Below are 15,262 nucleotides of genomic sequence, written 5' to 3'. Positions count from 1 at the left end.
CTTCAACCCCAGTAACTTTTGTCTTAAACATTTTTTGATAAAACCATCCCCCTCGAAGTTATTTCGACCGATAGATTAAAATGGGACACCCTGTATATCAATAAAAGCACATTGTCGTAATTTGCATATGCAAAAGCTTCGATAAAAATGTAACCTAAGAGAGTGATAAATAATTTATTAATACATAAATTTATAAAGAATGTATAATTAATTTAGTAAATAAAAATAATTAAATAAAAAAATCTTAAATAAAAAGTAACACTATTATGATATTTATTATTGCATAAATTAAATTATTATAGCTCGCTGAATTAATATAATTCATATTAATGGATAATAAATTTGACACCCAATTAACAAAATATCTAATATATAATAACATACAGGGTGGGCCGAAAGTCTGGATACACCCAAACATCTCATAAACGATGCACTGTAGAAAAAAATGTTTCTTACAAAAGTTGTAAAGCTTAAAAAAACGCATTCAATGATAGTAGTTATTTAACCTAGGATGGCGTTGTCAAGATCAGATCAAGGTCAACATAATTTTTTTAAATGGAACTCCTCCTTTTTTATTACATATTCTTGTAACTTATCTGTAGAGTTTTCCAAAACATATAATTAAGTTCATTTTCATTAAGTACTTTGCGAGTTATAAGGCTTGAAAGTTACAGTACCGTCGGCATTAGAATTATCCAAGATGTCCGACCGACGGCTAAAACCTCTTGAATGTTGTTCAGAATCATGTCCTGAATAACATTTGTTAAGATCAAGGTCATTGGAGATTGTTTCTCTTATTTTCTTTTTTACATAAAAATGAATTTTCAATGCAAAAATGAAACTGTCGGTTGGACACATTGCGTAATGCTAATGTCAACGGTACTGTAACTTCCAAGCCTTACAACTCGCAATGTACTTAATGAAAATGAACTTAATTATAGTGTTTTGGAAAGCTCTCGAGATAAGCTACAAGAATATGTAATAAAAAAGGGGGATTCCATTTAAAAAATTCATGTTGACCTTGACTTGGCCTTGACAATGCCATCCTAGGTCAAATAACTACTATCGTTGAATGCATCTTTTCAAACCTTACAACTTTTGTAAGAAATATTTTTTTCTAAAATACATCATTTATGAGATATTTGGGTGTATCCAGACTTTTGTGGTCCATCCTGTATGATAAGTCCTAGATAAAATTTTGATCGAAGGTTGTATTTAAATTCGAACAAATATTGCTTTGCAAAAAGAATGTATTTTTTGGGAGCAACTAGAATAATATACGCATAAAGCAACAATTATAGAGACTGGCATAAGTTATATGCAACATGAAACATGAATGTAGATCACATAAAATATGAATAAAACATCTAATATTACAGTGAACAATACTTGAATGAGAGACACATGATCATTAGATAATAATTGGTATAACTGACGATTCGTGCATCATAAACATAATGACAGCATAATGTAGCAACGATCTATTTTAACTTTTGTACCTTACTTGTTTATCTGCAATCGTAAGCATTTCGACAAGATTCATATTTATAATAAATTTGTGTATATATTTTTTAAGTGAAATAAATTAATCCTCTTAAGGAAATATTAATCTCTTAATTATTAAAATTACAGATCGTACGTCGGAAAATAGGAATGAGATCTACATGATCTTGAATGATACTATTCTTTCGAAAAAATTAATACGAAGAATCAGGATATACGTGACAACGTAAATAATATCACAAGGAAAATGTAAAATATTAATTTGCAATTTTTTAAATCGAGATCAAATATGTTAAAGCATAGGACAAAATACAAGTAAATTAAAGAAGGCAAATGATAAGGAATAAAAGAAATAGATATTATAATTACTCACATTGGGATCTTCTCTAATGGTATCCATGGAGATTAATGGCGGATTTGACATTCCAGATGATACATTGCGCACCATGGACTCACTGTTTGCATTCGAATCATGAAAAGAAACTCTTTTCATAGATGCTGACTGTTGAGAAGTGGGAGGTAGATTAGATGTGGTCGAGCCGTTTGATCTGAGAGCACTCTGCTGTGACATAACAGCGTAACTAGAACCTCGTTCTGGTGGTGGGGGTGCATCATTTACATTGTTTTGCGAAGCTATAATAAATACCATAAATACTAAGTCAAATCATATAATCATGTAATTATCTAAAATATACAATTAAAATATATTGTATTTGTAAATCTTTCGTTGATAAGAAAAATATTTTGAGACAATTTTTCTTTAAAAAAATATGAGAATACAAAAGACTCCAAATTCAAAGTTCAATAAAAGTTTTAAAAACAGCTTTAATTTACTAACATGTAGATATGTTAGGACCATTAATAATCAAGTTGTCTAAGCGCAACATGCCAGGATGTAGCTGACTGCGCGGATGTTGATTCAATTGATATGTTTGCTGCTGCTGTTCTTCTTGTTTTTTCTGATTCTCTTCATATCCAGCCTGCTTCTGCTTCACTTCATCCATTTTCCGTTGCAGTTCCCTATCTTCTACGGAGTGCGACATACCCATGGAATAAGACTTCTGACCAGAACTGAAATGGCTATGTGTGCCATAATTAGCTGGCGACACATGCTCTTCATTCTGACCCACCGTTTGTTGTTGCTGCTGATTTGGTTGTACGTGCAAGCCATTATTTTCTTGACCCGGATTGCTCATTTCGACATTTTGAGGCGCTGTTTGATTGGGCAGAATGTGAACGTGGCTGCTGGTGACAGATTGGCTGCTCAGGAGAGGCAAACTACCTCTTATAGACTGGTTGCCTGTAATTGTTTTCGATAAAGTCAGTGGCTGCAGAGTTTCTTGGACTGTTCTGTCTTGACTGGCTGCCATCCTTAGCAAGCCCTGAACGCGCTGCACACTCTCGTTGTCTAAATCGTTGCTCTCCTCATCATCGTCTTGATTGGCAATCTCCTCCGCACGCTTCTGGAAATCTCTTTCTAGTTGAAGAGCTCGCAGTTGCTCCTCTTGCTGCTGAGTTCGATGTGTCAGCGCGCTTAGCTCGGTAATCTGCTGATCTCGCCATTGACGAGCGGCTTCTATTCTACGAGCTTGTTCCTACCAATATCAAATATATGTAGATACCAATATCAAATATATCAAATATATGTAGATACCAATATCAAATATATGTTCTTAAAGAGAAATATAATAAAATTGAATAATAACATAAAGATATACGGGCAAATAAGAGTCGAATTTAAAAAAAAAAGAGAACTTATAAACATTATCTGGAGACACTGGTAGTGTCTCGGCGCTAAGCTACGCGCAGCGACACTACCGTGGCTATTATCGGTATGTCGACGATCTATTTGCTGCTGTTCCTCCATCTAAAATTAATACATTTCATGATTGTTTTAATTCGTTTCACCCACGACTACAGTTCACGTTAGAAGTGGGTCCAGATTCTTTAAACTTTCTTGATGTCACGATCAGGGTTAAAAGGGAGCATCTGACCTTTGATTAGTATCAGAAACTGACGTTCTCAGGACGGTTTTTGAACTATTTTTCGAATCATCCTGTTTCTCAGAAAAGAGGGATAATTCTTAATTTAGTTGACAGAGTTTTACTATTATCTGATTCGACATTTTATCAAAAAAATCTCACACACACACACATTAATAATTAACATACTCATAGAAAATAATTACTCCTGAGATTTATTTTTGATACAATCAATGATAGAATCAGAAGCATACAACGTGGAGGAGCAGCAGGCACATGATTGTAATAATGCAAATGAGGAACCAAAAGTTGCTACATCTTGATTCACTGTACCATTTGTTCCATCGATAACCGATAAATTCAACAAGTTCAATAGGAATTAAAGTTTCGCATATTATAGCTTGAATAAATTTATCAAGGTACAAAAGTATTCTAAACCACACCAGATCTTACAAAGAATAACGTCGTATACAAGGTCATGTGCAACGATTATAATGCATCATATGTCGGACAAACGAGTAGACAACTTAAAACCAAAATTACAGAACACCGTAATCATATTCGTTCGAATACATCAACCCGTTCTGTAATCACCGAACATAGACTGCAGACGACACATGATTTTGACTGGAATAACATCCAGGTACTAGATGAAGAGCCATGTTATAATAAACGCTTAATTTTTGAAATGTTAAATATTAAAAAGTAAAAAACAGTCTCAATCTCCAAACAGACACGGAGGGCCTTCACAAAACGTATATATCGATTATAAACAAAATTTGACATTGTTCTTATCTATTCGTTTTGTCAATCTATTAATTACCGCTCAGATGGTGACAGTCAGCCTTACTATATCTTTCAAAAAATTCTTTTCTGGAAGATTCGATTTGTATTGATTATCAAGTTTTAATGTAGTGACTGTGTATTACGTATTATTATTATCTGACTGGTATACTACCTCTTTTATTTTACACGATTTTGTGATAAATCTGATGAAATATATCTTCCTAAGAAATGGTAACTACGATCACGTTGGTGAGTGTTTTTATTAAGATGATGTTTTTACTTAGTTTTACAGAATTTAAAAGTAGATAACATTTTAATGGATTTTTTATTTTATTCAGAACTTAATTTTATTTATTATTTTTTATTTTTATTTATTGATTAACAAATATATTTCATTAATTAGAATATCATGAAATTCCAAACAATCGGTCAGTAAATCGCTTGCAAGTAATTTATGGTCTCCGTGAGGCACTCATCAATATCGCTATACAAATTGGATAACTTTCATCACGATTTTTCTATGACAATGGAAATGAATTATAAGGTTGCAAATTTTGTTTCATCTGAGGATGGCTCAATCCAAGAGCCGAAACATGTAATGACATTTATAGATTCTTTTATGTATGTATTTTAAGTATTATTAATAATGTTCACATAAGTTCTCTTTTTTTTTTATATTCAACTCTTATTTATCCGTATATTTATGTTATTATTGAATTTGTAAGAGTCTTTGACTAATTTATGACGTTTATAATAAAATTGCAAATTCCAGAAAATTTGTTTTTAAAACTCTTAATTATACGACAATCATCAAGAGAACAAAAACTTCAAGAAATATAAAAAAATGAATCTAAACTAAAAATTATCATTCTAACGAGACTTATCGCTCCCATTTCTCTCTCTCTCTCTCTCTCTCTCTCTCTCTCTCTCTCTCTCATTCATTATTCCTTTATTAATTACCTTCTCTCTTTCTTCACGTTGCCAAGGATTCGTCGCGCTATATTGATACTGACGCGGTTGCTGCATGGCACTGATTCCTCCCACAGGATAATAACTACCTCGTGGTGGATCCTGCATGCTTGCGGTATATCTATAAAGTTTTTCTTCGTTATTTAGAGCTTCTTTCACCAACTTCTGATTAAATTAATCGACAATCAACTCGTAGAAATGTCAACAGCAATTTAATATATCAAAACATTTCTCCTCTCTCTTCCTCTTCTGGTACAAACTGTGTTTAGTTCTCACGTTGGCAATCGTGATGATTGACCATCGATTAGATTAGTGTTAAACGAAGTTGGTGGAAGAAATCTTAAGATCACACTAATGGCCATGGCACACAAAAAACTTAAGGCAGTAAGACGTAAGAAGTAAGGAAATCAACATGTTGGATTGGCTACTGCTTACGTTATGGCCTTACTGACTTTACTATGATTGGTCAATTTGCTTACTGCTTACGTTTTACTGCTTAGGTTTTTTTGTCGGAGGTGCTCGCCCTGCTGACGGAGGAGCTCCAATAAAACCTGAGAAATGCCATTTATCCTTGCCCAGTCCGATGTATGCATATCCTCGCCATGCCCCCTGGATAACGCTAAGACATACAAGGGCGAAAAAGCGAATTCCTGACGCCTTAAAATTGGGACTGGTCAGCTAAGGGGGACAACCCCGACAGAAAACATCGGTACACCAGTATCATTGGTAGCCAAGCAATAGAAAAAACATATTCGGGAGAAACTACCTCAGGTGGCAGCCCAGTTGTACTGGAAAATCCACCCTCTACAGAGGCAGGCCCTGCGGATTCTCGGGAGGGCCAATTATTGCTTGCTGATATTCAGGGCTGGGTAAAATGCCTTTCGAATTTAAAATTCTAATCGTAAAATACTTTTAAAAGGTGTATTTAAAATACAAAATGCAAAATGGGATTTTCGAATCCATTTTAAATGTAAAATGGATAAATAGGTATTTGAAATAATTTTCGAATGCAAAATGGCTTTTCCTGCCGTAGTAAAAAAAAATTTTTACAAAAAAATATAGAAAAACTATATAAATTGAAAGTTTTATTTAAAGGCATACACCACAAGGCAAGATGTTCTTCGCTAGAATTTTATATTTCTATCTATTAACAATGAAATAAACGTTAATACTGAAGAAGGCCTAATTTGAGGCCTTCGTTACAATCATGTTATAATAAAACTTAAAGTAGTCAGCAATTAATTAGTCATGTGCTTCAGAAGAATTTGTCCATTACAAATAATCCACATTTTCAATTCATCCTTGCTATTGCCCACATAATTTTCTGATTCTATGCTGCAATATAGTCCATGGACGAAAATTAAGACACAAATCACTTGCTTGAAACAGTTCAACTAGTGAAAACGTTATCTCATGAAGAAGGCCTAATTTGAGGCCGAAACGTTTATTTCATTGTTAATGGATAGAAATATAAAATTCTAGCGAAGAACATCTTGTGTTGTGGTATATGCCTTTAAATAAAACTTTCTGTTTTAATCTATAACCACTTATTGACATTGATTGTATATAAATTGAGTCAAAATCTTAGAAATCTTTAATTTTTTGTAGATATTCGTAGTGGGACATACAGTGAAGTTCGATTGTCTCAGAAATCCATAGTTTTTCGTAGATATTCATAGTGAGACGTAGAGTGACGTTATTTGAAGACGGAGGATTTCTAGGTTTTTCAAACAAACAACACTACTCTACGTCCCACCAGAAATATCTACGAAAAATTAAGAATTACTAAGATCTTGTTTCCAGACAGTATTACCTGTGTTCTATGCAATGGTAACCACCCCGCGAACTACAAGGGCTGTACTGTCTACAAATAACTCCAGAAAAGCAAAATTATAAACCTTAGACCGAAAGTAATTCCAACCAACCATCCCGATGGGTCAGTCAATGGAGGTACAGCGATCCTCATTAGAGAAAATATAAAACATCATGAAACCAATTCTTTTCGTGCGGATTTTCTCCAGACTACTAATATCGTGATCGAAGACTGGTCAGGTCCCATCCTTTCGGCCGTATACTGCCCACCTAGGCACTCGATAAAAAAGGAACAATTCATAAAATTCTTTTGTGGGCTGGGGCATCGTTTCATCGCGGCAGGAGATTATAACGCTAAGAATGTCCACTGAGGCTCTAGACTCATTCTACCCAGAAGTCGTGAACTAATGCAAGTTATTGACACTCTGCACATGTATGCAATCACAATCAGAGAACCAACTTACTGGCCATCTGATTCAAATAAGATACCCGATTTTATCAACTTCGATATTGCAAAAGGTATATCAAAACTTTACATAAAATACAAATCGCGCTTGGAACTATCATCGGACCACTCTCCAGTCCTAATTACTCTCAATAGTCAAATTGTAGTTTACGAAAAACCGTTAAGAATACATAACCGTAAAACTAATTGGAATAGTTTCCGTGAAACTGTTAAGTCCGCTCTTAATGTCAACATACTGCTTAGAACGAACGACATCACGGAGACTGTTGAACACTTTAATAGTTGTGTCCAACAAGCAGCGTGGAAATCAACACTATTAAATCAAGACATGTGGCTGACTGTAGTCGGTCCATTAGAGAAAAAATTGATGAGAAACGTAAACTACGTAAGCAGTGGCAACAAAACAGATGTCCTGCCACCAAAAGTCGCCTTAGCCGTGCAATCAAAGAACTGAAAATTCTGCTACAAAACGCGAGGAACAAAGGTATTCAATGCTATTTAAGTAATTTGAACGTCTCCGAAACTTCAGATTACTCTTTATGGAAAGTCACCAAAAGACTAAAACATCCTCCAACCACCTCCCCACCCATACGTAAGAATGACAATATCTGGGCCAGCAGTAACGTAGAAAAAGCCGAAGCCTTTATTAAACACTTCTCGACTGTATTTACACCTAATCCAAATAAATGCTTGCTTACTGAAGTTATAAATATTGAAGAAGTTCTAAACCAAACAAATCAACTCGACTCTCCAATTAGTAAATTTACTAAACATGAAGTGCTGGATGTAATAAAAAATCTAAACCCAAACAAAGCGCCCGGGTATGATCTTATTACTGGGGGAGCTGCTAAAAGAGCTCCCCACAGAGGGTGTTGTTTATTTCACGCAATTGTATAACGCCATACCTTGGAACGTCAAGCTATGTTCCACCTCAATGGAAAGTAACCGAGGTTATCGTGATTCAAAAACTCGGTAAACCAGCGGAGGATGTGAAGTCATATCGTCCCATTAACTTACTATCTGTACCTTCTAATGATGGAGAAATTGTTCCTGCTAAGAGCTATGCCTATTATCGAGCAGAGAAAGCTCATACCAGACCACCAGTTCGGTTTTAGGAAAAAAACACAACACTGTAGAACAAGTGCATAGACTGGACAAAATTAATGCGTCATTCGAGAAGAAACAATACTGTTCTGCCGTATTTATTGACATATCCCAGGCCTTCGACAAGGTCAGGCACGATGGTCTCTTATATAAAATTAAGCTCAATTTTCCTACCAATTACTATAATTTTCTCAGATCCTATTTAAATAAGAGGCATATGTATGTTAAGTATGGAGATACTTCACCACTCTGCATGTAATTAGCCGGAGTTCTTCAGAGCAGTGTACTGGGACCGGTATCTATTACATACTGTTTACCTACTCACCACAAATCTATAATTGGCACTTTTGCAGACGATACTGTCGTTTTAGCAAGGACCCTACGAGGGCATCACATATCCTTCAGACAAGTTTATACAAAATACAGAAGTGGCTCAGGATTTTGCGTATAAAAGTAAATGAGAGCAAATCTATTCACGTTACTTTTACGAACAAGTAAGGAACATGCCCACCAATAACATTAAATGGATTACAAATACTTCAAGACGACCATGCTAAATACTTGGGGTCTCCATCTGGACTGTCGCTTAAACTGGCGTAAAAATATATTTGCTAAACGTAAATAACTAGGCCTAAAACTGAGGAAAATGTTCTGGCTAATAGGACGACCTTCAAACTTACCTCTTATATAAACTACTTCTCTACAAGTCCATACTGAAACCGATTTAGACATATGGAATACAATTATGGGGAACATCTACCCACTCTAATATCGAAATTTTACAAAGGTTTCAATCTAAAATTCTCCATATAATAGTAACGCACCTTGGTTTATTACCAACGACTGGATACACCATGACTTATGCATGCCTACTGTTAAAGAGGAAATTAAATCCTACGTACAAAAACACGTTCAACGCCTAGTTGAACACCTGAACTCCATTGCAAATCAGTCAAGATCCAAAATCGTTAAGAGAAGACTAAAACGTAAAATGCCTCTTGATCTAATAAATTAGTTTGACCTCTATAAATACTGACATAGAATTTTCAAAAATACGACTGAGTTAATGAATCTTGTTCGTTCATGACTAACTTAATGCATGCCTAACCTAGTGTTAAATGTCATCCCTGTAGACAAATCGCAATAAAAATATTATACAAAAAAAAGTTTTTTTGTGTGCCATGGCCCTAAGGCTGCGTTCCACTTAACGCTAGCAATACTCGTGGCATCGTTTGTCCTTGTTTAACATTTGATAAACGACAAAGATGAAATGATTCCACGAGCGTTGTGAGCGTTAAATGGAACGCAGCCTAAATCACAATAACCAAAATAACCTCTAAATTCATTAAAATGAATACCTCGTATCGACTTGCTTGTACAGAGGGTGCGTCGAAGTGCTAGGTGGCGGTGGTGGTGGACTTTCGCTAAATGTATCCTCAGATGGCAAAGCCGGTCTCGTTGGTGGCACTTCTGTAGAGTGGCCATCTCCGTTTTGCGCACGATTGACGTTGTCATTCTCATATTGATCGACGCGGTGTTCTAGGTTACCATTCGGATAATGCGGATAATTCTGTGAACCCGCAAAATGTCGGTTCTGTTCGGCGTATGACTTTGCTTCTTGGTTGTTCGAGTCTCTGCCGAATAGATTTTCATTGGGCATCGGCTGATGGTCGCGCGCGATCGTCTCGTTTTTCGGTTTGGGCATCATCATCGGGCCGTATTGACTTCCGATTACCAGATATCGGTTGGAATACTGATTGTATTGACCATACTGCGTGCTGTTATACTGAGCATATTGGGCATCCGGGTAATTGTAACTAGGCGCGTTTTGTCTCGCCATGTAGTTGGAGGTCGTTCCTAGATTCGACGTGGAACCGAGTGGCCTTGGTAAACGCAAGTTCGACACTTGTTGAGCAGGAGGAATCGTCACTCGAGTACTGATGTACATTGGCGGTCTATGTTGATTGAGTAGCGGTACGCCGCCACGCAATTCTCGTCGGCGAATTTCCTCCTGCATCTCCTGCATCTTCGCCTCCTGGCGGATAATGTCGCGCGAAGACTGGGAACGTGGTGGTGGACCACCAGTGTGTTGCTGCATTTGATTGCTGACCACCGAGTAGCTCTGCTGTTGGCCTTGGGTAATGTAAGCGGATGTCGGACGGTCTCGGAAATGGCTGCCAACTTCCATAGTAGAGGGACGGTTCAATGAGTTCTGTGAACCCTTTAATGAACCCTTTTGGATGTGCTGAGGATTTCTGCTAGACATAGCGATTAATTTAGAAAGTATTCAAAATAGAATAGTTAAAAAAAATTATAAGATTACGTTCTAAATTAATTTATAAGCACATTTTTATTTTAAATGTCAAATAATGATTAAACGCTAAATGGTAAAAGAAGTGCTTATATAAAAATAGGAAAATATAAGGTTAGACTATGTATCTATACCTATCTTCTGACTGTTGTGGACTGATTTGTTGCTTCACCGTCGAATCTTGGTTTCGATAAATATTCAGATTCTGATAAAATCGCTCTGCTTCTGTGCCTTGTACATTCGACGGTGTACTCATGTGCGACGTACTTGGGTTTAAATTGGGCGATGATTGCTGCCTGCTGATCAAGCCAGTGGACGGTAAAGTTCCGATTCTCATGGGATCATGCAAGTTATGGCTCGACCTATATACACAGGCAGATCTCGGTCTTATTTCAAATAAATTTATTTTAAAAATATATTTTAAATAAATAAAATTAAACAGTTATTTACTATTTATTATTTATTATTTAAAATAAACAGTTATTTAGTATTTATTATTTAAAATAACTTCTTTTGACCTATTTCTTATTTAATACTTTAAATAAGTTTTTGGAACTTATTTTATATTTTTTATTTTAAATAAGTTATATAAGTTTTTAACGATCGTGAATTTTTTAAATAATTTTCTGGAACCTATTTCATATTTTTATTTTAAATAAATTGTATCAATTATGTTACCAATCTGTCGGTAAAAGTGACAGTGAGTAATTAAATTATAGTATATTTATAATGAAGTGTTATACGTGTGGAGTATGAGATATACCCACATATGATCCATGTTGATTTTCCACCTGGTTCACGAAGGGTTAATACTATTAAGTATCAATTATAGGCTGTAGCTATAAAAAAAACTGAAACGTTATATTTAGAAATGTATTCGTATATTCAAATAAACAAAATCATTAAAATATTTTTTATTTAAATACTATTTGAAACGTTTATTTAAAATATATATTTGTTACTTTATATTTTAAGTAAGTTCCCAAAATCTATTTTTCATTTCAAATAAGTCGTATCAGTGATTTTATCGACTCCTACGATTTTATATTTTAAATAAGTTTCTGGAACTTATTTTATATTTTTTATTTTATATAAGTCGCATCAGTTATTTGACCGAGTCCTGTACACAAGAATGTTATCTTATAAACGTATCGTTTCTCGTAATTTAACAGAATGTACAATTTACAATAACATTAGATAATACTGAATAAAATTAATACATAAAAAAAGGTTGATTAAATTTTTCTGATTTTAGATACTTTACACGTTGGTACTTTTAAACAAATTTATTATTCTTAAGATTTATCTCTAGTTTCTTTAAGACAGATTACGTAAAATTTCATTTAGTGTCGAAAAACTGGGAAATATTTTAAAATGTGCATCGAAAGCAATTTCAATTAAGTTAAAAATGCGATGATATTTACCTGGAACGTAAAGAAGTTGCACTGTTGATCGTCGCCATAGGAGGTGGTTGAACAGGCGGTGTAACGCTGTTGCTGGAAGAAGCTCTGCTGTATCCGGGATTGAACACTTCATGCTGTTGCTTAGTCTCGGTACCCATATCTACATAAATCCCATTTTTATGTACAAGCGAATAAATAATATATCCTTGCATATACTCTCCTATCAAATTATCCTTATTTTACTTAAATTATAGCAGGGGTAGACGTTTCTGTTATATTTAATCTAGTCAAATCCTGAAACTGCACTGTGCAATTCGATAAGAGATAAATGTTTCACCAATGCTAATCTATCTAGTGAAACTGATAGATAAAGCTGTGTGATTCGGGTATGACGTGCGCACATAAAGCTCGCTCTTACTTACTATGCAATGCCGGTACAGACTTGCTGCTATGGATTTGCTGAAGAGTGACATCGTGTTCAAGCCGCGACGGTAAATCCCGCTCGCTCATGCGACGAGGACCTATAGTAGCCCAAAGCGGGTACACAAAGAGATAGCTTTGAGTTAATGCATTGATGAACATGAAAGTGTCGAGGCGCGACATTAAAATGATTACTCATGCACATACGCAAAGCATTTGTTGAGAACAAAAACGCTTTGCCGAAGTTTAACTTTGACAAGGTGAAAGTGATGAAAAAAGAAAATATCATACGATCAACTGTAAAATCTTTATAACAATGACGAGCTACACTGAGCAAGTTTGTATATGTATTGTAATATTTTGTGTTTCAACGGGACTATAAAAAAATAGTTTTCGTTGGTTGGATATGTGGTTTATAATTTCAATAACAGAAAAATATTGCATCGGATTTTACAGAGAAGGCATTGCACACAATAAATATTAATTAATATGTAAACATATACGCTGCGTGTACGTTTATATTACGTAATTAGTTTGTCAATTAGAAATATAAGAACATGTAATTATAAAATAAAAGGTACTCATTTTGTTACAATTATAAGTTATGACAAGAACGAAGGACTATTAATTTAAAAACAATAATGAGAGAATAAAAGGCACGTAAGAGTCAAATATAATAATATATATTAAGGGCCAGTTGTTCCACATTTAAATTTTACCTGTTAGGTAAATCTGGTAATCCGCGCATGTAATTGGATAATCTTGCTACTTACCCAACAGGTAAAATTTACCAAAAGGTAGAACAACCGGGCCTAAAATATGAAAAATCAAAAGAAAATATAAATAATATAATATTCTATTGATTAAAATATGACATGTTTCGGTCTCACGATTGAGTCTTTTTCAGATATACATACAAGAGATGTTACATTAGATGAAAACAGTCAAAAAGATAGGAAAAAATTATACATAAAGTAATGATGGCCAGTGAGATGCTTTGCTGAGAAACGGAAATCACTCGGAAACGGCTGTATGACCGGTTGTTTGAAATTTTCCGGTGTTCTGGTAACAATCAAGTTAGAAATTACGAAAATAATAAAAAAGAAATTGAGTAAAACCATGGTCAAAACAACTCACCTAGCTGATCATAAAATAAAATTTCACACGTCGATAAGATGTTCGTCAATTTTTGAATTACTAAGCGTCAGTGTGTTAGTCATAGTAAAATAATTAGTCACGATATAAAATTAAAGATGTATAAAGATAATAAATAGTGTATAAAAGATATTATTAAAAAATAAGACATTTAGTAAACATATACGTTAACATCAAGACAGACGAACACTGACTGACGAATAATAATAAAATAATCTTGGTATTGCAATGTCAGATTTTGTTTATTAACGGTATGTAAGATTTATGTAAACCCTCTGTATCTGTTTGTAGGTTTAAACTGGTTTTTTGTTTTTTAATGTTCAACATTTCAGTGATTAAACGCTTATTATAACAAGGTTCTTCATCTAAAATTGTCATTACCTAATCGAAGTTATATCCGTGCTGCAACCTATGCTCAGTTATCACTGATCGAGTGGATGTGTTCCACCGGATGTGATTTTTGTGTTCGTTAATTCTTATTTTCAGTTTCCTATCAGTCTATCCTATATATGTAGCATCACAATCAACACAATCGATCTTATAGACAATATTATTTTTTGAAAAATGATGTCGAAGATCCTTATGTGCTTTAATGTATTTTTTTAATTTGTTCGTACTATAGAAAGAAACCTTGATGTCATCTCTATTAAATTTTTTTAATTTATCCGTCAATGAGGGAATAAAAGGAACAGTGAACCAAGATGGAAACACTGATGATTCGTCCTTTTCTTCTAAGTCATTATGCGATACTGTCCTTCTTAGAATGCTTTTGATTGTTATTTATTGTTTCAAAAATAAATTTTAGAGGATAATCATTAAGTAATAATATTTCGATTATCTTTGTTAAATTTTTATTATAATATTCTGAATTCGAGAGTAGAAGAGCTCTATCTATTAAACTAATGAGTACTCCTCTTTTTTGTGAGAGGGGATGATTTGAAAAAAAATTTAGAAATCTCCCCGAAAAGGTCGATTTTTGATATCAATCAAAATTTAATTGGTTATCAATAGTAAAGATTGTAACATCTAAAAAGTTAAGTGAGTCATCTATTTCTAGCGTAAATTGAAGACGAGTATGAAAAGAATTAAAACACTCCAAAATTGATCTATTTTTGAAGAAGGAACAGCAGCACAGAAATCGTCAACATACCGATAGTAAAACAGTATGTGATCATTAAATAACATCAAGGCAGTTCTCTCTAATTTTTGCAATATCAAGTTCGCAATGACTGGAGATAGCGGAGAGCCCATGGGTGTGTCAAAATTTTGTTTATAAATGGTGTTATCAAATAAAAAATACGTAGAGTCTAATACAAACTTAATTGCCGTCAGAAACTCTGTCACCGGTATA

The 15,262-nt window shown here is 34.3% G+C and overlaps 1 protein-coding gene across 7 annotated transcripts in view; it reads right to left on the bottom strand.

Moving 5' to 3' along the window:
• The window catches only part of cno (adherens junction formation factor afadin), a 149,590-nt gene that overhangs the window by 64,503 nt on the left and 69,825 nt on the right, over positions 1–15,262 (bottom strand). For 3 of the 7 annotated variants that reach the window (XM_018504750.1, XM_018504744.1, XM_018504747.1), the window contains 7 exons: positions 12,759–12,857; positions 12,358–12,496; positions 11,068–11,295; positions 9,981–10,877; positions 5,232–5,361; positions 2,342–3,098; positions 1,877–2,136 (listed from right to left, as the gene is read on the bottom strand). In XM_018504750.1, coding sequence (XP_018360252.1) covers positions 1,877–2,136; positions 2,342–3,098; positions 5,232–5,361; positions 9,981–10,877; positions 11,068–11,295; positions 12,358–12,496; positions 12,759–12,857 — 2,510 coding nt within the window. Of the gene's footprint in view, positions 1–1,876; positions 2,137–2,341; positions 3,099–5,231; positions 5,362–9,980; positions 10,881–11,067; positions 11,296–12,357; positions 12,497–12,758; positions 12,858–15,262 lie in introns of all 7 variants that reach the window. The other 4 variants (XM_018504743.1, XM_018504746.1, XM_018504749.1 and 1 more) reach the window with 2 other exon arrangements.

The sequence above is a fragment of the Trachymyrmex cornetzi genome, unplaced genomic scaffold (genome assembly GCF_001594075.2).
Source record: "Trachymyrmex cornetzi isolate Tcor2-1 unplaced genomic scaffold, Tcor1.1 scaffold181, whole genome shotgun sequence".
Lineage (NCBI taxonomy): Eukaryota > Metazoa > Arthropoda > Insecta > Hymenoptera > Formicidae > Trachymyrmex > Trachymyrmex cornetzi.
The sequence above is the reverse complement of the archived record's forward strand: the minus strand, read 5'-3'. Positions and strand labels throughout refer to the sequence as shown.